This window comes from Dermacentor andersoni, chromosome 1, assembly GCF_023375885.2.
Source record: "Dermacentor andersoni chromosome 1, qqDerAnde1_hic_scaffold, whole genome shotgun sequence".
Classification (NCBI taxonomy): domain Eukaryota; kingdom Metazoa; phylum Arthropoda; class Arachnida; order Ixodida; family Ixodidae; genus Dermacentor; species Dermacentor andersoni.
Window position 1 is genome coordinate 325,203,109 of NC_092814.1, and position 23,643 is coordinate 325,226,751.

At 45.8% G+C, this 23,643-nt stretch overlaps 1 protein-coding gene across 2 annotated transcripts in view; it reads right to left on the reverse strand.

Annotated features, from left to right (window-relative positions):
* Positions 1–23,643, reverse strand: part of LOC126516414 (presequence protease, mitochondrial) — a 146,332-nt gene that overhangs the window by 41,444 nt on the left and 81,245 nt on the right. For both annotated transcript variants that reach the window (XM_072285549.1, XM_050166533.3), the window contains exon 20: positions 12,235–12,335. In XM_072285549.1, the coding sequence (XP_072141650.1) occupies positions 12,235–12,335 (101 nt within the window). The remainder of the gene's footprint in view (positions 1–12,234; positions 12,336–23,643) is intronic.

Below are 23,643 nucleotides of genomic sequence, written 5' to 3' on the forward strand. Positions count from 1 at the left end.
GGGCGGCTCGGCAGAACAAGCCTCAGAGATCAGAACAACGGCCTCCAAGTACCCTGTTCGTTTGCGCATGAAGCCATATCAACATCATTTCAGCGCCATGCCAGAAAGCATTGTCGTGTCGTGCAAGCTAAGACTTACATCATGCTCGGATAAAAACCACCGGGTACTCAGCATAGAAAAAAAACTGGACATTGTTCATGCTATCAAAGGTGGCACGAAGAAGTCAGCGCTGGCACATGACAGGGATCTACCGTTGACTACCGTGTGCAGCATTTCGAATGCAAAGAAGTTGCTCAGAAGCTCTGCTGCAACCACGAAGAGATATCACCTACGAGGTTCAGCTTTTCGCCACCATTGCCTCTGTTGTTGCCAAAGTATCGCCTAACGACGTTGATGATGACAACACGGAAAGCGTCAGCACCGGCGATTAAGGCCCGACAGTGGCAGAACCTGGGCGTTACATCATCCTCATGAATGCAACTGTCGTCGAGAACAGCACCCCACAATCAAAAAGGTGCCCCACCACTTCTGCAGTGCTACCGCACCCGTGCACGAAGAATATGCAACGCCGCCGAGGAATCTACCATGCAAGTGTTTGCCCAGAAGAAGGGGCTGGCTGAAAAGCTGGCTCGCAGCTTCAGTAAGTTTCAGGCCGCTGTCGTTGCTGCTAGGCCGCCGTGGCAACAAATGAAAATAACAGACTTTTGTCGCGTGAAGTGAATAAATACTGCATGATTTTGCCCTGTCATCACACAGTCTCCGAGTTGCATTTCTGACAGGTAAGTGGTCTATCTCATGCTATTTCGGTTAAGCAGTACTACTGTTTAGTACATACTTTTTCCGAGCTCCGGCCAACTACGGTTTAACGAGGTTTCAGTGTATAACAATGTACCGTGAGCTTTTGTGTTTGTTCTATGGTAAAATAAACCCCTTACTACAATGTCCCCATGTTGCATTATTGGTTATAGGAATTAAATCTGGCCACTGGGTGTCTGCACTGAGTCTCCCTAGCCTCCCTAGTCATACCAACACCCTCTAAGTCTCCCTAGCCATACCAACACCCTCTAGAGAACTTAAGGTCTTCTGGCTGTACCCTCTCCCCTTGAGCTACGTCACGCCAAAGAGGCCCACATAGAAGTTCCGTGGGCTACTCTGAATAAGACGACAGCACTGTGACTTTTCAATATAAGCCATGCTCCCTGTCATCATTTACCCGAAATTCGTTCTCAATCCTAAGGTTGAACCATTTCATTTTTTATGGACAGGCTTTTTAATAATGCAGCGCGTAAATAGTTTTGCATAAATAAAATAACCTTGGAACACCCTCTGTTCTCTGCGGGCCATCTGCTCAACTATGCCTTAAAGAAAAAAACAATAACTGCGCTCTGGTTAAAGTTGCCCATAAGGGCGCGATCCCTTCATTCAACCCGCATCCCCGAGCACGCCGCCGGCCTCTTCTCTGTGGCGTCACTCGCCGAGCCCTCGTGCCTTCTCTTGTCTAGGTGGTGTTGGCCATACCCTTCGGAAACATGAGTTGACAGTGCCTATGGCTGCTAGCGTCAACGTTTGCCGGCAATGTCGGGGCAGTTGACTCGTGTTTGAGAGAGGTGGGAGGGTAGATGGCAGACAAGCGGGGATGGAAGCTCGCATTTTCCCCCCAGAATTTCACATTCCTTTCCCTTTTGGTACAGACACCTAGCAGCCAAATTTAAGTGTTATACCCAATAACATGTAGCATACGAACATTGTAATAAGTAGCTTATTTGACCATAAAACACACACAAAAGTCCACGGCATTGCGAGTGCGCACTGCTACTTCTGAATCCTGTTAAAACCGGTAATATTATTATAAGTGGGTTATCTAATCTATCTAATTAAAATGTTTTGATGTTTGTACCCTCTGTATTTTTTTTTCATGTAACCCGTTTATAATGTGTTGGAACCTCAGTGCTGACGCCCGTTATTGCAAACGGGTCGCAAGCCCCAAGGGTAGCGTTGGCCTGGCGGCCTGGGGCACTGGAAGCATCCGAAGGTCCCGGCAAAGCACGAGTCGACTGGTAACAGAACAACTGGTTTATTCTAACATCGCAAAAGAGCGGGCGGTCAGGTCGACCGAAGTGAGAGACGGGAGAGCACGTAACTCGACAGAAGAAATCGGAGCCTCTCTCGGCGTCCGGGAGCAGCTGCTCTTATACTCTCGGCGTCGCGGGCAAGAAGGAAGGTCACGGGATGAGACCACGTGACGGCGAGGCACGGACGAGCTGAGATACATGTTGAGACGAGTGTAGTGACTCAACCGCCAAGCAGGCGCCGTCAGACCTCCTCGCTTCACACTTGGGGAGCTCCTCTCCCCGGCTGCCGCGCTTTGAGAAGCGTGGGCACACACACACACACGCACACACGAAGACACGTGGCACTGAAACACGCCTGGACGCGCTTGGCGGGGAGACTGCAGGAGCTCCGAACGGGCCAAAATGTCCGCCGCTTTGAACGAAGCTCCGGCGTCCGTTGCATCCGCGCCGGCTATACCGCGCGTTGTAGGCGAAACGTAACAGACCGCCCCGCCGGGGGAAGGAGATCCCGATGGTCAGGGGACTGCATCCGCTGTCCGGAGGGATGTCGCTTGATGATGCTCATAACCGAAGTCGGTCGTCCTTCGGCGTTTCTTGAGCGCAGCGCACATAGAAGGCCTCGTTCTCTCGTTCAGGTTCACACAGGACACTGCAAAGTGACTTCGGGAGAGTTGACATTTTTGTTCTCGTTTCCGGCAAGCGTTAGAACTACGCCGAAACTCAACCGCTCAGTCAGCAAGCACGGCACAACCCTCACTAAGCCCTGCCAGGCTCTTTCCCCTTTTATACTACTGCCTAGTTCCTTACAGTAGTTTAGCAGCACTCAGAACGCGTCCACAAATCGGAAAATTGCACTAGAAAGCACATCATCACTTTAAAACACTACACAAAAGCAATAGGTTAAAAAAATCCTGCCTCAGGAAGAAAAACATCAGTAACAAACAATTTTGAGGCTGATTCCCACGTTAGGGGCTTCGACTTAAGCCATCGGCGTTACCGTTGAGACTCCCCTTTTTGTAACGCACCTCAAAGGAATATTGTTGCAAAGCGAGGCTCCAGCGCAGGAGGCGGCCATTTGTGGAAGAGATAGTCTGCAGCCATTGGAGAGGGCAGTGATCCGTCTCGAAGCATGCGAAGCGGAGAACGCAGCGAGCGACCGTACACTAGCTCAGCTGGCGAAAACCCCGTAACTGCATGCGGCGCGGTCTTTAATGCCAACGTCACCCCAGGCAGACACAGCTCCCAGTCAGTTTGTTGTTCAAAACACAATGCTCTCAACACGCGCTTCATGACGGAGTGGAGCTTCTCAACGGAATTCGACTGTGGGTGGTACACTGAGCTGTGTAACAGCTTTACCCCGCACCTTTCGAGAAAGGCTGTCGTCAAAGCGCTCGTAAACACCGTGCCCTGATCTGACTGGATTTCCGTAGGAAAACCAACTCGCGCAAATATGGACAGTAGTGCATTGACTATCTCAACTGAGCTTAGTTCTTTAAGCGGCACTGCTTCAGGGAACTTTGTCGCTGGGCAGATCACAGTCAAAATGTGTCTGTACCCCGTGGCTGTTACCGGCAGAGGTCCCACTGTATCAATAACGAGCCGTCTGAAAGGCTCCGTAATGATAGGTACCAACTTCAACGGCGCCCTCGATTTGTCCCCTGGTTTGCCCACCCGCTGACAGGTGTCGCATGTCTTCACAAAGTGGTCTGCGTCCCGAAAACACCCTGGCCAATAGTACTCTTGCAAGAGACGGTCCTTAGTTTTCTTAACTCCTAGGTGTCCGGACCACGAACCCCCATGCGACAAGCGCAACAGATCCTGACGATAGCATTGAGGCACGATCAGCTGATCGAACTCCACTCCCCTGCGGTCTAGATACTTCCGGTACAGGACCCCACCTCTTTCCACAAAGCGAGCATTTTTCTTGGCGATACCTTCCTTGACAATGCAGCGGATGTTTTCTAGGCTGCCATCCTTCTTTTGCTCGGCTATCAAAGCCGACCGGCTGACTTTTAGCAACCTATTAAGTCCATCTGACGTAGGCGCGATGAGCAAATCTGCAGATAGCTCTTCTAGCTTTCCCGTGTCGGGCATTTCCTCTCCAGTATCTGGTGCCTTCAACGCTACAGGCTCAATTTTATTCAGTTCGGGCGTGCTCTGAATATCAGCTTGCTGCGCCTCTGACCCTTTCTCATCGTACGACAACGTCGGCCCCGCAACTACCGCCTTTGCAGCGAGCTCCCGAACCTTCGATCTGGTTAAGGCCTGAACGCTAGCCTCACCAAACAAAAGCCCCTTCTCGCGCAGGAGGTGATCGGACCTGTTCGAAAATAGGTACGGGTACTGGGGGGGCAGCATAGATGACACTGCGGCCTCCGTCTCAAGCGCTCCGAAAGGTCCTTCAATAAGCACTTTTGCTACGGGCAGACACACGCTATGAGCTTCCACGGCTTGCTTGATCCATGCGCACTCGCCCGTGAACATATCGGGTTCTACGTAAGAGGGGTGAACTACATCCATCGTAGCTGCGGAATCGCGAAGCACTCGGCACTCTTTCCCGTTTACGAGGAGGTCTCGCATGTACGGCTCGAGAAGCTTCATGTTCTCGTCAGTGCTGCATAATGACAAAAACACGACTTTTGTTTTTGTTTCTGGACACTGCGCCGAAAAGTGACCCGGCTTCTGACACGTATAACACACGCGCACTTGCCTCGTCTCGAACCACTTTCTGCGTTCGGCTTCGGCTGCCGCCGTCTCCTTACGTTCGGTCGGACTGCTTTCACTCGCATCCGCACTACGTCTGTCCCCCTTTGCTCTCATGGGCGTGAACTTCGGCCTCTCAAACTTGGAGCCAAATTCACCCTTTTGACCGTCCTTAGCTCCGCGAGCCCGACGCGTCACAAACTCCTCGGCTAGCTCAGCGGCTCTAGCCACCGTACTAACGTCTGGCCTATCCAAGACCCAGTACCGCACGTTCTCAGGTAACAGACTATAAAACTGTTCCAGCCCGAAACACTGCAGAACTTTCTCGTGATCACCCAACGCTTTCTCTTCTTTGAGCCACTCCTGCATGTTTGACATAAGCCTGTAGGCAAACTCTGTATATGACTCACTTTTACCTTTCTCATTTTCCCGAAACTTCCGACGGAACGCCTCCGCTGACAGCCTGTACTTTTTTAGCAGACTCGATTTCACTTTGTCGAAATCCTCGGCCTCCTCTCTCTCCAAGCGAGCGACTACGTCGGCCGCCTCGCCGGGTAGCAAAGTGAGCAAGCGCTGTGGCCACGTTTCCCGAGAGAACCCCTGCTTCTCGCACGTTCGCTCAAAGTTAACCAGGAACAAACCAATGTCCTCTCCAAGCTTAAACGGCCGCATCAGGTCAGTCATTTTGAACAATACTCGTTCTCCTGCACCGTGTGCCTGACTTCCATTACGAGCGCGTTCCATCTCTACCTCGAGACGCTTCATTTCCAAAGCGTGTTGACGGTCGCGCTCTTTTTCTTGTTGCTCTCGCTCTATCTGTTCTTTACGTTCACGCTCCTGTCTCTCTTTCTGTTCTTTAAGTTCGCGCTCCTGTCTTTTTGCCGTCTCCCTCTCCTCAATGGTCTCAAGGCATTCCGACAGCTCGTCATCCTCAGCTTCTAACTCAAGAATAGCCCTTAGCAGTTCTGGTTTTCTGAGTTTGTCTGAGACATCCAGACCCAACTCTCTTGCAAGCTCCAGCAATTTCGGTTTGCGCAACGACTTCAAATCCATGGCTGCTCTGAATGCTGCTTTCTCTACTGCCTACTATTGTCTTGCCGCAAACTAACCCGGCAGCAACGACAACCACAATTACCAGCTCTGTTTCTGACACTAACAAAAGCCTGGCAAAACTCAGAAGAAGAAAGTCCCGCACTCACCAAACCTCGCAGCCAAGAATTCAGCGCAGTCGTTCCGCTGCAGGCAACCAGTCATCACACAGGGCTCGTTGCACTGCTCCCGGATGGTCGTTGTGCTGCTCAGCATACAGTCAACCGCATCTCTTCGCTGCTGGCCTCCGTTGTCGCGATCTCACCGCTGGCAACCAACTGTTAGAATCGCACCGCTGGCACGAGTTGTTGGAACCTCAGTGCTGACGCCCGTTATTGCAAACGGGTCGCAAGCCCCAAGGGTAGCGTTGGCCTGGCGGCCTGGGGCACTGGAAGCATCCGAAGGTCCCGGCAAAGCATGAGTCGACTGGTAACAGAACAACTGGTTTATTCTAACATCGCAAAAGAGCGGGCGGTCAGGTCGACCGAAGTGAGAGACGGGAGAGCACGTAACTCGACAGAAGAAATCGGAGCCTCTCTCGGCGTCCGGGAGCAGCTGCTCTTATACTCTCGGCGTCGCGGGCAAGAAGGAAGGTCACGGGATGAGACCACGTGACGGTGAGGCACGGACGAGCTGAGATACATGTTGAGACGAGTGTAGTGACTCAACCGCCAAGCAGGCGCCGTCAGACCTCCTCGCTTCACACTTGGGGAGCTCCTCTCCCCGGCTGCCGCGCTTTGAGAAGCGTGGGCACACACACACACACGCACACACGAAGACACGTGGCACTGAAACACGCCTGGACGCGCTTGGCGGGGAGACTGCGGGAGCTCCGAACGGGCCAAAATGTCCGCCGCTTTGAACGAAGCTCCGGCGTCCGTTGCATCCGCGCCGGCTATACCGCGCGTTGTAGGCGAAACGTAACAAATGACTATCGGTTACAACACTGGAAGTTTCTTGGCACTTCAGTATTATTATAAGTGGGTTCAACTGTAGAAAATATAGTTCACTTTATCCAGGTTCATTATATTTGGGTTCGACTCGAATACTCTGACATCCTCACCTGTGATTCCCTTCTTATGGCACCATTCCTGTTACTTTAACAGACCCCCAGTTATCAGCTCGACACATTACTTGGCCTCCAACTCCATTTCTTCTCTTAATCTCAACTAGCATATCAGCTACACTTGGCTGCTCTCTAATCATAACTGCTGTCTTCCACACTCTCAATGTTACCCATATAACTTTTGGTTCCATCACTTATTGTGTGGTCTTTAGATGCTTAAGCTTCTCTGTTATTCACTCCATAGGTTAGTACTGATAGAATGCAACAATCGTACACTTTTCAAGGATGTCTGTAAGTTGGCAGTCATGGCTTTAGGGCGCTTGGCATATGTACTCCAACTCCTTTTTCTTACCCTGGAAATTTCCTTCTCATGATCCAGGTCCTCTGTAACTAATTAGCCCAGATAAATGTACTCCTGAACAGCTTCTAGAGGCTGTTCATAAACTGTTGTTCTATTGCCATTTCTTCGTGGTTACATGAGTGTTCTAGATACTGCACAGTTCAGTATAAGTAAAATTCCTCCACTGCCCTTATAGTTTATTATCCCAGTTGGTGATGACATTGTTTTAATTAGCTTTGACTGCATCGCCAAACATTAGTTGTTAATGGGCAGATGTTACGCCTTTTTTCTTTTCTTTTTTTTTCCCCAAGGTTAGGGGGAGGGGGGATGTACCTATTCTCACACATGCTGCCACCATTTTAGAAAGGGGCAGCAGAGGCTCTTATTGCACAATGACAGGTGTTCCGAGAAAACTGAAAACCTGGGTAAGTTGAAAAGATAATCCTTAAGGGAAATAGAAGGGGGAAAGGGGCCAAATCATGCAGAAAACATGCGAGTTCTAGCGCCACGTGGAGACTAACATCGAGCTATGTTGCGGAAAGCTAGCGATACATCATAAATGAGGGAGCACAGGCTATGCCACTTTTAAGTAAAAGCTATCATAGCTCACAAAAAGAAATAGTATTAAGTTTCAAATGACTTATTGGTAAAAATAATACTAATTTTTAAAGGTACACATTTAAGGGATAACATCATGCTTGTTTTTATCAATGTGAAGCATGATATTTCTACATGCACCATAATGTTACCACACATTCCGAAATGTTGTCAGTCACTATAAAACTGGAAAACTTAAATCCTATATCATCACAAAAGGGTCATTTTCTTTTCGTAAACTTGAGCCCAATTTTTTTGGGGTACAGCTTATATATGAGTAAAGCAACAAAATGTGCATATGCTTTGAAAAACAGACATGCTTGCTGCTACACGCAAAAGGCAATCAATGTTTCATTTTAGTTTTGCTTGTTATCTCATTCATTAGCTGCTGCAGCTCAACCTTTACATGCCAGCGGATAAGTTTCACAATAGAAGAGTGCTATTGATAGATGAAGCTGACTTTGGACGCGGGCTCAGACATTACATCACACATAAGGCTGAGCGATGAAAGAACTGCTTAAGTTTTCATGTGACGTATGAACAGAATCATACAGCTTATAGCACTGGAATCACCATTTGTACATGCTGGAGTCTCTAACTCCTGTGCATACACTCTCAAGAGTAGCTTATCTGTCACATGTGCAGCAACATCTTGTGCTCAGCCTGACTCAAAGTCAAGCATCTCGTCATCCACATCAGTTTTGGGCAACACTATCCCGTCAAGGCAACAGTATAACAAAGCCACCAAGCCAAGCTGAGGTATCATAAGGCTCCAACAGCGTCTATTGTTATCACCAGCAGGTTACTTACAATTCTTAGTTGTTACGTAACAGGCTTTTTTAAACCCAAGCACTTCAACAATATTCCAATTAGCCTAAAACCCACAAATGTGGTACAGAGATTTGCATTCCAACTTTTGGGAGCAACTGAATTAAGCGTAAAATAATTTTTCTGTTTGGTTAATAATAACATCAGCAGTTGGAAATTAGCACTTGCTATCGTCTGTTCTTCGTTCATGTCCAGTTCTGGACTTGATATTTATGATCATGAAACTTGCGGTACACTCGGCTTGTCTCAACCATGCTCAGACTTGAATTCCAACAATGTGCTCAACAATGCCTGCTCTACATGTGCCCAGAGAGAGACAGTAAACTTTATAGAAAAGAGCACACAAGCGTAGGTTGCTCTTCCGCTGTGCAGTGGGTGGTCCCCTCAGTTCAGGAGTCCAGTGGCCTTAGCTGCCCTTCTCGCTCGGTTGGCCAGGTTGAGCTGGTCCGTCAAGTCTGAGCTGGACAGTGCTGTCTCCCATTGCTGTGTGGTGGGGTGTGTTATGGGTGCGAGCTGTGGTGTGCTTGTGCAAGCCCATGCCATGTAGTAAAGTGTTGCACACTGATCGCAGTGTGGGCATTTATAGGAATACAACGCAGGGTGTATGGCATGGTAGAGACTGTAGTGAGGGTATGCGCTTGTTTGCAGTTTTCACCATACTACGGCTTCCTCTCGCGGCGGAGCATTATGAGGCGGCGGTAGTGTTCTTCGTGAAAGACGATAGTGTTGTAGGATGTGCGTGTATGTTAATAGTATGGGCTCGAGGTGGAACTGCTCGGCGTAACCCTCTCACGGGTCCCTGTGCGCATGCACTCAGGCGTAGGCATGTGCATGCTGACTGCCGCGTAAGGACTCGTGCCCTGGAGTTCACAAGACTCGTATGTATCGCGGGAGCTGGTGCACCCCAATCAGAATATGATGTGCGGCCTTGGAAATATTGACCCTGGAAAAATTTCTGCATGCTGTCTGAGAGTCCGTCAGAACTATGGCGCACTCACAGTGAGGTCTCGTCGTGATAACGCTATCGCTAGTTCCTATGCCTCTGCAGTGCTCGCTCTGGAAAACGACGACACATTTATTTGGGTGCCGTGATTGTCAACTACGCTGGTGACAAATGCAGTGCTTCTTGCTGTGCTGGCCGCGTCTACGTACAAGACATTGGGGTGGGGTCTCATACTTTCTCACGAGTGCCTGCGCTCGGGCATGTCGCCGTTCGATGTGGAAGTTCGGGTGCATGTTTCTGGGAATTGGCAAGATGTTCAAGGTTTCCCATGTTTGTGTTGGGATTTTTGTCAGTGCGCTGGTCTTCTGTATGGAATATCCAAGACGTTTCAAGAGGAAGTGACAAGGTTGTGAGTTGTAGCCTTTCCTTCTGGTTTACCAGGTGGGCCTCTATAATTTCCCGTGCATTGTTGTACACCCCTGTCTCCTTCAGGCAAAAAGTAGCCGATTGATTTTCACCAGCCAAATGTAAAGCACGCCACCAGAGTGCTCTAGAGCCCTCTAAAACGATCCACGAAATGTACCATTAGTGATCATGGCACTGCTGAGAATGAGGTTGCAAGTTCCGTGATGGAATGAAATGCAAAAGCGGATGTGTACTGTGCCTTGGGTGCACAGTAAACCCAGGTGCTTAATGTTAACCTGAAGTCCCTTAATACGGCATTTATCATGCGTGCTTTATTGGTTTGGGATGCTAAACCTTGAAATTAAGCTTTATGACAACTACACTGGAACCAAAAAACAAGCCTCACACCCAGCTAGTGGAACTCTGCAGACAAACATTGTTCATCCACATAGTACAGCACACAAGAGAAACTACAGCAGTGGCAGCTCATAGATGCAGTGCGGAGAAGACACGAGCCAGATGTCAAGGGAAGTGAACCAAGGTAAGTGGTTCAAGGCTCTCACAAAATCGATAACAAGACTGTTCAATGTGGATGACAACTAAATGTTTAAAAACCTCTGTTCTGGTGTATGTACAACCAACACATATCAATTCAACCCGTCTTTTAGCTTGATCATGTTCACGTGTACGAAATGACAAGAAATATTTGAGGGGCCCTGAAACACTTTACAGCAAAAAGTACTTCGATGCGTTCAGCAGAAGTGCAGTTATTGGCAATCAAAGATCACATTTGATCCCCTTCACAGTGCTGTCTCTCCTTCAATGCCTTGCACAGCGAAGGCTATGGCAGAGCGAGGCATGGCCACAATGCTCCACCTACTTAATGTCACCGTGGCATGCAGTTCAAATTTGATTTTGGATGTTCATGTAGACGCCACTATTTCCAATTTTGGTACCTATGACGCGTCAAATGCGGTTGCCCTCAGTGAGCCGCAGCAAGCTCAGAGAGCTAAAGCCCTTAGCAGTGAGCAGGCTCATCGCAGCAGCCACGGTATCTATGCTACATAGCAGATGCTGCTACATGCAACTGTAGTGCGTATGCGTAGCATCTGCTATGAGCACGACAGGGCTAAGGGCTGAAATATGTGATCCCGCACGTGCTTCATTCTGGCCATGCTACGTGGTGCAGGCTGGCTTTCTCCTGCACCAGCTTGACTGACAGACAGTGCTGTCAATAGCTCAATACAAAGAAATGTCCGCCAAGGCATCTAGCCAGGAGTATGCGCATGCTGGAAAACGTTTGTGTGGTCTGACCTTAAGTTTTGCGTGGATCGAGGCTAGTTGTGTTAGGCGAGACCCCACAGCTGCAACACCGATAAGCATGGCCCAAGTTTATTTCCTACGCAGGCGGCTGCGGCCGAGCATGAGCAGACAATAGCCTGCTTCTTCCAAAAGCACATAATTCTTATCGAAATGTGAAAACAGATTTTCGCTTACTACAGCCTACTTATGTATTAATAAATATACACAGTAACAGTAGGAAGAACTTCAAGAGCACAACCAGATGAGAATGGTGAAAGACAGACACACATAGCGCTCGCGTGTCTCAGTCTTCTTTCACCGTCCTCGTCTGGTTGTGCACTTGAAGTTTTTCTGATGGTTTACCAACACGCCCAAACAACCAAGCAGGAAGAAGTGGAGTGATCCAAACACCCTCCTTGATGGATGTCAGCAGCTATCTATGGGAATATTGCATATGACAACACATGCAAGCTACCGGCAGCTTCAAAAGAGCTGAGGAGAAGGCCTCGTTCGAAAAGAGTGTTTGAGAAAAAGGAAACTTTACGCTCCACTTGTGAGCTTCACGCATCACACATGACTACAAAATTTGGCTCAGATATTCACCACAGTGCATGCTATCCACAGACTGCATTTTTTACACCATGCATGAAGGGTGGTTCAGAACCACTTTAACATTTTATTTTAAACAATTTTACCCTTTCCCTTTGAGGCTGCATTGACAAAATTTTACAGTATCACTGTCCTCTATTATGCCCAACGAACCAATAGGTTAACAAAAGACACTAACAAGAGAAGCCTCTGTTCTTACTGTAAGTAAACACAGCAACCGACTTACATTCATGCAATAAGACCATCTAACAGCCTTGCTTGAGTGTCAAAGCTTCCTCACCTGATAGAATCCTTCTTGAGCAGAGCATCTGCTAGGGCTCTCAACTGAGGCAACAAATACTTAAGGCTCGATGCTTCAGCTAAAGTTTTCATCTGTGTTATCTGGAAAAAAAAAAAAAAGCTTTAAGTTTACTAGTAATTAGTTTCCTGCACAAACAAGCTCAATCCCCTGTCCCCTACAATACTTATGCATAAAATGCAACAATAAAGATCCCTGACTCAACAGTCACTATGAAAGAAAAGCTGCCTCATTAGGATTATTTTTCAAATTCATAATTGCACACAAAAAAAAAAAGACCACCAGAATGCATGTACTTTGACATTTAGTACTAGAAAAAAGAAAGAAAACAAGATTAGCCTGAAGACTGGATCATTTATGCATGCTCAGTAATCCTTAACATTGCTTAATTTATTTCATGCTGTTATCCTCTTTCTTCCTATTCAAAAACCTTTGGAGGCATTGCTTATAGACACTGTTCAGGTTTCTGTCTTTTCATTTGTCAAAATTGCGGTGCACTTCTGAGGTAATCTAAAAAAAAAAAAACTTAATTTCTTTCTGGTTTAGTAACCTTTTTAGTACCATAGAAGCTGCCTGCTTTTTCAAAAATATATGCATTAAATGATGTATCATTGATTCTCATTGACATAACCAGCTACTGCCCCTGAATGCTTCTTTTTTTATTAAGCTACAGTCACTACTGGATCTTAAGCGACATACAGAAAATGTACCAGCATGATGCAGAGGCAACTGTGATCATAATGACCATAAAACTAAATATACCACCTGCCGTGGTAGCTCAGTGGCTATGATGTTATGCTTCTGAGCTCACGGTCATGGGTTCGATTCCAGCCGTGGTGGCTGCAATCCAATAGAAGTGGAAGGCAAAAACGCTTGTGCGCCGTGCATTGGGTGCACGTTAAAGGAATACTAACATGGTATTTTTTTTTTAACATTTAGATTTTTCGTTTTTATTCGGACATTTCGAGAAATGCCCACAAAGAGAGGCAAAAGGAGACAATCTGTCTCCTGACTGGGCCTACTGTTCACGCTACACTTCGGACACGTACAGCAAAACAGAACACAAAAACAAACAATATACTACGTATGTACAGAGATTAGGTACATCACCATTAGCAAAATAAATAATCAAGCGTACAAATCATCAGTCATACACAATGCATGTGTCAGTTATAACGATGTGCGTCTAACATATGAGAAATTTACATAAAAGCAAGCAATTAGCAAAATACAACGAAATATTCACAAATGTGGCAATACGGATTCGTACTTAATTTGATACATATATGGTATAAGACAACACATTGTAGTTTCGGTTCTACGTACATGCAGGTAGTTAATTTTTTAACACGTGGCTAATTTTTTCTTGAATTGCAGTATATTAGTGGTTTCTTTTGCATACTCTATAATTTCAGGGTGCTTATTACATAGTGCAATAATTTGGTTATTTATTGACTGCATTCCATCGTTGGTGCGACCTATTGGCCCTATAAGTGCTACAACAGCCAGATCATGTGATATACTTCTATTCAAGAACGTATGAGTAAACAGTTCGGAATCTTGTTTTATTTTGCAAAATACTAGCACTGCTAGTTGATATTTGTAGCAATCCAAAAACGCCATCACATAATACACACGAAATATTGACACATCATTTTGGGTTGTGTAATTTATTAGACCTAGAGCACGCTTTTGCAGGGAAAACAGCTTGTCGGCATCCGTTTTGCTAGACGTTCCCCAGACAAAAATGCAATACATAAGCTGGGAATGAATAAGCGAAAAGTATAGCTGCCTTTTAACCCTACCTGGAATAAGATGATGTAGCTGCCGAATTAGGCCGATAGAGCTTTATATTTTAACTCGAACGTTATCTACATCGTCGGACCAACTCAGATCATTTCTGAAACACACCATAAAAAACTGATGCGAGTGCTTCTGTGTGATGCTTTCATTATTAAATTGTGAAGAAACATTGTAATCTATTGGTTTATTTTTTGGCTGAAAGAGCATAAATTTGATTTTCTTTACATTTAATTCAAACTGATTGGCTATGGGCCATGTTTTCAGTTCGCGTAACCGGCGGTTTGATTTTTGCTCAATGTCTTGTAAATTTACACTAGAAGAAAGGACATTTCTATCATCTGCATACATGACAAGGTGAGGAGTGAAATGAATATTTACTATGTCATTTATGTATAGAAGAAAGAGCAAAGGGCCAAGGATTGACCCTTGCGGTACACCATACTTGACAATATATAAGTCAGATTTAATATCACGACTTAATTTTCTACTTTTTTTTTCCATTAAATGAAGGTCCTCAGACTTCTAAACTGTAGAAAATATACTCACAATCCAAAGAGTGCCCTAAATAATATAATAATAACAGCTTTTCTACAGCCAGTTTTGGTTTATTTCCCAGGAGGTTACTGTCATAGCGTCAAGACACAGAAGATGTCCACGTGGGAGCAGGAGATTAAAACATTTTGACACTTGCTCTGGCTCGCACAGTCACCTCCTAGGCTGCTACTCGTGAGGCCTGACGTAGCAGCATAAGATACGACCAAGTGAGCTGGAGTGAGAAAGTGTCGCAATGTCCTGCTTTCATGTGACCGCCCTCTAGTCATGACAGTAACGTCCTGGGAAACGAAACCAAAGCTGGCTGTAGAAAAGCGTTCAAGTGAAGTATTTAGGCCCCGTATCGAGCAGAACTTTCTGCTCCAAAGACAGACACTTTCGTCCGGAGACTGACGGAGTCATTTATCACTGTAGACCACAAAATCATACGCGAGGCACGCCTAATGAAGCACTCCAAATAACACACAATCACATGGCCTGCAGCACAGATCCAAATGCCTGTGCCGTCAGTGCCAAAACGACTGAGTGCGGCGGGCGGCGCAGAAGGCAGAAGCTTCAAAATGTTGTCAGGGCATCTCGCTTTTCTTGTCAGTGCGCGCTTGGTGATGGTGACGGTTGCAACAGTGGGCTTGGCATCGGCTTCACGTGTAGCAGAAGAAAGGTGATCGGAGTTGTGGAGACCAAGAAGCAGGAACCGCAGAAAGGCACCCGTTGGTGGAAGACTGTGCTCGGGTAGGCAGGCCAGAAGAGGGGAGCTTTGGAGGAGCAGCGACGTGAAAACTGGCAGCGAGGAGGTGAGGAGTTGACATGAAGGCGAGTGAGAGCAGTGACTGGCATCCAAACGGCTTGCAGACTGGAGAGCAAATGAGGAGGGGAAGGTAGCGGCTGCTTTTATAGGGGGAGTGCAGAGGTTACGGAAGACTACGAGAGTATCATGCTGAAAAGCACCACAAATGCCGTGGCTCGAGTCTGAGGTTGTTTGTTGTGCTCAAAAAACGATTAGCTGGTCATTGTGGGTATGCAGTGCGATCGTGAAAACTGAACAGTTTTGCAGTGGGGGTTTTGCAGTGGGGGTTTTGCATGATCACTGGGCAATTTTTCCCGAGCTATGCAGCAGTGAAATTTGCAAAATGAGAGTCTTTCGGTACACCATTGTCAACGACACTGCTAATTCTATGGTTTGAGTGTCGGTGTTTGCACACTGTCGCGTCTACGCCATTGACAAATGTCTATGAACGAAATTCAGTGACGCTACCATGCATTTAGACCATTTGTCTAGAGTCGAATGGCATGAATCGAGCATGACCAGCTCGAGAAAATCACCGAGGAAACACCAGCTTGCATTGACCCACCATGTTGACAGCCTGACTCACCGCTGGCGACGATCGGATTTTTCATGTTTTCGGCAAGTTATCGGTCGATTTGCACCGTCAAAAGTGCAACGAAGCTAGGGGTGGCATTCTATTGCGATGCAGGCCGATTATGGCGAGCGGCGAGCAAATTTCTAGGCCGGCTTCCCCAAAGTAGTCTTCCAGTTTTGTTTTAACGTAGCTCCTCGCATTGAACATGGCACTTATAACTGGAGGGACACTTGTGCTTTTCGGCATATTTCAGCACCAGACAGAAGTGCACTTTACAGCAGTAAAACTTTGCTCATCGAGCGCATTCCATGGAATGCTACGGCGCAAGTCTTCCTGCAATCTTTTGGCCATTTTTCGGCATCCAAGAGACCGCAGTTTTCTGACATCGCAAAGCGTCAGGAAAACTTTATTTTCACATGGATCCTATAACGGTGGACACCAGTGATGCGACTGCGACCAAGATTAACGGTTCGGGCATGCTGCACCATGGAATTTGACAGCTTCCGTTCGCTCCGCAGTAAACAGCTGGGAGCACTCGGCACTTGGTTGGTACTCATTACTAGGCAGTCATCGGTCATGGGTTTGGTACTTTTGTAGCCTGTTCTGCGCCTGCACGAGACTAATTCATCAGCGGTATTAATTTGACACTGTATGTGCAAAAGGGTCACTGCCACTTGGCGGCGGTGATGCCTCCGCTCACCACTTCGGTCTAAGCAGATCAAGCTCTTCATGTGCTTCGAGTAATGCGGCTTAAAATGCATGTGTCTGGGTCGGGACCAGAAGAAATTTCAAATAAAGCGATAGTTCAAATAAAGTGATTTCATTATAACGAGGGATTACTGTATGTTGCAATGAAACACACAGATATTTAATCCAATTTAATCCGATGAGAGGACAAAGGTGCTGCATTTCTAAATACAGTCAATCCTATATACACTGAACTCAAAGGGGATCGCGAAATAGTTCAATATATATCGATAATTTGAGACATAAAACATGCCTATCAGAAGCTCATCTGAGGTATCCGCATGTTTCGGACCGTTTCCAAAGACCACGAAAACTGGGAATTTATCGATTTGCTTCTCTTAGGTCACACAAAAGCTGACTTATTTTTTGCACATGAACGTTGCAAGTCACTCGCGCTGCAGGATGGAATGCTAACCCAAAGCCCACGTCGCCTGGACATGAGACCGTGGTGATCCTTGTGCACATCAAAGTGAAATGGACACACAGCAGATATGGACACACAGCAGATATGGATATGTGGTGCGCCACTATCAGAGCACTTGTACTGCAAATTGCATGTGAACATGCTCGGCCGCATGACCGTTACAATGCCAACAATACACTGCTTAAATGGCCGGTCGTCATGCCTGGGCAACAAGCCAGGCGGATTTCTGTGTCGGGCACCAGAACCCACTTCCTGTTGGAAACATTCCTCCTCACCTCTCAACTGCCCTATGTGTGCCGCTCAGCGCTACGACGCCTAGCAGTATGTCCCTTTGTTCTCGAACTTTCCTTCCAGCCCTTGTGTGAGTGACTGCCGACACTGCAAACCTGCTGTTTCCAAAGTGCCTTTCAATTTGCAGAACATCTTGAGTTCATTCTCACTCATGTTTAACCGTGCAAACATGAATGAAGCCCATTCAGAGCTGACCCACGAATCGCACAGCAATGAGACTTGCATGCAGCTGCCGCAATGGCCTTGCCGTAATAAAAAGCAGATGTGGCTTGCAGTGGTTTTGTTAAAATTCAAACTGTAGTGTAAAGATCCGTCCAGGTGAGGGTTGGGATCGGATTAATTTTGGTTGCTCGCGGATTCCTAAAATTCCATTTGCGGAAAGCCCTTGTCTATACAAGAAGACAAACTCACCAGCAAAGACATCTCCAGTTCGGCATCCCATGCCTGGCACCACTCAGAAGATGTGGTGTTACCGAAACTTTCTTGTGGAACGCGTATCAGACCAGGGGGCCTTTCGAATACTTGAAGCAAAGTGGAAATCTGCTCTTGCCGATAACGAACAGCCACAGTTCACCTGAGCCATCCATGTGCGTGAGAAAAACCCGTACCCTATAGCTTATTTTTCCTCCACGGCATGTACTGCCCTTCAAACTCAATCTCTTGATTGAAAGCATCTGTCAAAACAGTGCCATTTCAAATTCGTTGGCCTTAAATACTTCTAATGATGTGCGAAGTGATCGCGTACCCATTAGGAGAAGCAGCACTTGGAGGGGCACAGCATAATATAGCTTTCAATATATACTGAATCTAGTGGTGAACAGGAGTTCGATGTATGCATAGTACCCTACTATACTTCGGCATGAGATTTCCAAGAAGATTTCACAACTATTTGATATAGAGAATAATTCGATATATTCAAATTTGATGTATCTGGGGTCAACTGCAGTACCAAGCAATACACACTGCCAAATGGTGTGTGAAAACTACCTTTTATTGCAAGAGAGCATGTTTAGCTGGAGAACTCTATCTGTCTGGACATGTAAACGTGTGACCCAACCTTTGTTGTTTTCACTAATAAGTCCTTTATTTTGTCAAGCACATCAGACATTTCTAGAAAGCCAATCTACCAGACTATCCGATTTAGTCATTCGTTTTAGTGTCTCCTTGTAAAGTGTCTCCTTATAAAGAAGTCTCCTTATAAAGAAGCTTATAAAGAAGCTTATAAAGAAGCTATAAAAAAATCGACCCTGGGCGGTCGCATATGGCAAAACAAATCGACCCTCAAAGGGTTAAAACTTGTTCCCTACCGCACCCATGGGGTATTGAGCCTGCTATCGATAGTTTTCAACGCCACTCTCGAGACCTTCCACGCTGCTCACGGACACACTGAGCTATAGGACGTGAAGGAGGAGAACTGTATTTTTGTTTTCTAAGCAGTTCAATTTCTTCCCATCAGACGGTAATTTTTTAGCATGTGTTACGCGATCGTCAAAGTAGATGTAGTGATTTGCAGATCTCGTGATTCCGCTGTGTCTGCGGCCAATTTTATCGATGGATTAAGCAGCAGCGAGTTTGAGGATGCTGCTTTTTCATTGGACTGACTCTGAGAGCGACAATGACACAAAGCAGCCAGGAACATCAGCGGCCGCAGCCCGGTACGCTGAACTGTAGTGCTTGCAGTTAAATTTTTGTAGGGGAACACCTGTTCAATGAAAAATTTTTATTTTTTCGGAGATAGTGCTTATTAGACGGCAATTTGATTATCTCATAATTTTTATTACACATTTTTCTTAATAGATACAGTCGTGTCTTTACAAACTTTCTTCAATTTTATCCAACAATCTTGATTCTGGCAATTTATATCTTTTTTTATGACATACATCCCATTAATAAAACATTTATGCCTGAGAAGTGCATTCATTCTGCTTTTTGTTTATGTATTACATAAAATATTTAGTGCAGTGGTTCCTTTAGAAAAAATAATCTGGTGCAACCTACAAAAACGCCTATTTTTTCCACAGTAAGGAAAGAGCTAAACATCTTGCAAATGGTGAAAAGGTAGTATGTTAACAAATAGTAAATGAAACTGAATCTCTCAGCTTGTATGTAATGTGTTGCTGTCCTGCAAGACAGATCACAAGTGCCGGCAGCAATAAGCACACATACAGTTCAAAACCAAAACAAAAACAGAACTCCTATTCACTACCTGCACCATGCCAAAGTGTAATGCGATATCACAGGGCATATACCTGCTGGATGTCCACTGTTACATCCCAAATACACCAGAGGAGAAACGAAATCCAGTGGGTGCTTTAGGTGAAGATGGTAGTGCGAGTGCATGTGTATGACAAATGCCTAACAAAGTATAGTACAGTCAACTTTCATTATTTTGGCCCTAACAGGGCTGACAAAATTTATTAAGGTGAAAGCCTTAAGTGGCTCGTCGCAGTGGCTCATACCTAAAGAAACGGCGTGTCTAGTCAAGTGATAAAAAATATCACGATCAGCAATGGCTCATAACCCGCTAAGCAAGCAAAGATGGAATGGCTTATACCCCTCTAAGCAAGTAAAAAATGCAATGGCTCATACCCCCTTAAGGCAAAGGTTACAAGCACTCGGCAAAGTGAAGCAAACAGTGCATACATTTATTGAAATAACCCATACAACACATGCATGCATTTCAATAAAGAACAAGCTCAAAACTAGCATCCGAACCATTAACAAAGCAGTGCATACCCCCCTCGAAAGTATGCTGTGGCCGAGGATGCTTGCCAAGTGAGAAACAAGGTGCGACGTGAGAAGTATTAATTAAAAATTAAATTATCAGGTTTTACGTGCCAAAACCAATTTCTGATTATGAGGCACACCGTAGTGGAGGACTCCGAAAATTTTGACCACCTGGGGATCTTTAACGTGCACCTAAATCTAAGTACACGGGTGTTTTCGCATTTCGCCCCCATCTAAATGCGGCCGCCATGGCTGGGATTCAATCCCGCGACCTCGTGCTCAGCAGCCCAACACCATAGCCACTGAGCAACCACGGCGGGTAGAAGTATTAATAAAGCAGTGCATACACCCCCCCCCCCCCCCCCCCCCTGGAAGTATGCTATGGCTGAGGATGCTCGCCAAGCGAGAAACGAGGTGCGACGTGAGAAGTGGCAGGAGCAAGGCATTCGGCCGTGAGTGCTGCTTTCCCCTGCTGAGAGGATGCAACATAAAGTCGAAGAGAAACGTTGCTGGCGCGAGTCTAAACCCACTGTACAAGCAGTGAAAACGAGCCGAAGAAGCTAAACTGTGAAAGCACCAACGCAACAATGCAAGACGGCAACGTAGAGAGGATGCCGAAGCTTGGAGACGACTTGCCACACGTTTACTTCACACTGTGGCTCGTTATGCCTTGTAAGAAGTCTGACCCCTCCGATCATATAAATTAATGCACTACCAAGTGTGTAGCAGGCTTTTGCCTTCCCATGTTACAGGAGTGTAACATACTGCCAAACTTTTTTTAATTATCTGGCGGGTCGAATTAAACAAGATGTAAAAAAAATGTCAAAACACACCGCTGATTCATTTGGCAGTACTTGCCAAATTCTAACACGCCCCTTAATCAAATGTGCACACACATCCTATGAATCCAAAGTATTTCTGAAAACTAACATAAAGGTAAATTAAGGCTCCTAAACAAAGTATAAATATAGCGCACACCTGATTTTTCAGCAAGAAAAATAGGCAAGGGTCTAATATGTGTTGCACAGTGGCGGCCAGTTTCCCAGTCAGCTTCGGCGCAATATGAATGTGTTACGCAGCAAAGCATACAAATGCAGCAAACGCAGTTTTTGGCTCAATTTTCTTGGAAAAATAGAAAGGTGTGCAATAAAATAAAAAAGAATTTACTGCAATCAGACACTATGAGCTGCCTTTATTGCTTGAAAATTCCTATAGCAGGACGAAAATAGGCGCTTTAGCCGGGAGATGACGTGTTCAATACATTCATTGTACCCCAGGCCAGGTCAAGACAGACACTACCAGTAATGGGGTCGCTATTGAGGCCACCATAGGTGTCAGGCACATGCATGCTGACTTGACTGGAAAACTAAGCATGAATAAATTATATAATGACACATAGAACAGACAAGTACAAGCACTACTACCAACTGTTTATTCCTGTCAACCCACTATTGATTTATGCACTCTTTTGAGTGCATGTATCACGCTACTTCCTAAAGCGAAAGTGTGAAGCCATATCAGCTAGAATTATCGTGCAGGTCAGAAGCAATTTCTTAGAAAGTCAAACTCGCCCTCATGCAAAACTGAAGACGCTCCACTCATGCTGACTGGTCAAGTTCAAATTATTCAACGAAGGCCACTTTTAGTGTCAAATAATGAAAGTTTGGACCTATAGAAACACATGGGCACTAACCGGGACCTTTGGTTGAGATTGAATTAACCAAAAAATTGAATTAACCGCAGTCGAATAAATGGAAGTCTACTGCATTTAGCAACCATGCCTAATGCTCATTCTACTGCAGGAGCGTGAGGCTTTTTCTTATGTGGTGGTACACTACTCCTGGACATGGGCACGTATGGAGATATGGCTTGCACTAACATCATGAGCCTCATGCTCCCACTCCACGAATGGTGTTCGCACAATAGGCAGGCCCCCTATATCATATGATACAAACCACCAAAGTCATGCTGCAGTGTGGCTCACCAGAACCTTCTGTAGAAGTGGAATCACATAATGAGTCATCACATAATGTGCAGATGGCACAATGCATGATGCTATGTACCTAGAGTGTGAATACAGTATTGACCGCAACTCAAGGAGAAAATTATGCTGTGGGTTTCTGAGACATAACACAGTCAGCACAAATGCAGTTGGGAGGTGCCTACAGTAGTAATCATTGTCGGAGAAAGACATTAAGAACTGCATAGAAATCTGACATGGCCTCTTTCTCTAAGCTTAGAGCCAGAAGCTGGAGTTGAGGAGGGAAAAGAGGGAGAAAGAAAAACTGTTTTCCTATAATAACTACACTCACACTCAGTATATACTAAGTACATCATCATTATAATCATCATCATCAGCCTATTTTATGTCCACTGCAGGACTGAGGCCTCTCCCTGTGATCTCTAATTACCCCTGCATTGTGCCAACTGATTCCAACTTGCACCTGCAAATTTCCTCATTTCATCACCTCACCTAGTTTTCTGTTGTCCTCAACTGTGCTTCCCTTCTCTTGGCACCCATTCTGTAACTCTAACGGTCCGCCGGTTATCCATCCTACGCATTACATGGTCTGCCCAGCTCCATTTTTTTTTTTCTCTTAATGTCAATTAGAATATCGGCTATCCCCATTTGCTCTCTGATCCCCATCCCTCTCTTTCTGTCTCTTTAACATTACACCTAACATCCTTAGTTCCATCGCTCTTTACGTGGTCCTTAACTTGTTCTCAAGCTTCTTTGTCAACATCCAAGTTTCTGCCCCACAAGTTAGCACAGGTAGAATGCAATGATTGTACACCTTTCTTTTCAATGATAGTGGTAAGCTCCCAGTCAGGATTTGGCGATGTCTGCCATATGCACTCCAACACATTTTTATTCTGTAAATTTCTTTCCTATGATCCCGGTCCCCTGTGAGTAACTGACCTAGATAAACGTACTCCTTTACAGACTCTAGAGGCTGACTGGCGATCCTGAACACTTGTTTCCTTGCCAGGCTACTGAACATTATCTTTGTCTTCTGTGCACAGGTTAAACATAGTACATAAGTCAAACTAATTTTGCGACATCATTTCTAGGAGAGCACCACATTGTTTTAAGGGTGTTCCCAAGTTTCGAGGAAAAAAAGGAATTTTAGTGACACCACTCTGAAATCGGCAACCAGATAGTAGTATGTATCAGGCTCGCTGAAGACTGAAGTCAAACAGTATGGTTTTGCATCAAAGCACATGGGGGACATGGCATGCCTGTGTAACTCTTATCTTTGATACATAATAATTTCCATAATGTGTTTAAGGCAATGGGGTTACAAGAATATAGAGACTTCAATCGATAAACAGAGGGCAAACAAGGGAAGCCTACACTTCGAGCCAATGGTTTGGCAAGGGGACCCATCTTTGTCCAGGCTGACAAAATTAGAAAAATATGTCGGCCTGGCAAAGACTTGTTGAAATGTTGGCTCCATGCTAGGTTTCTCTAGATCACCTACGGTG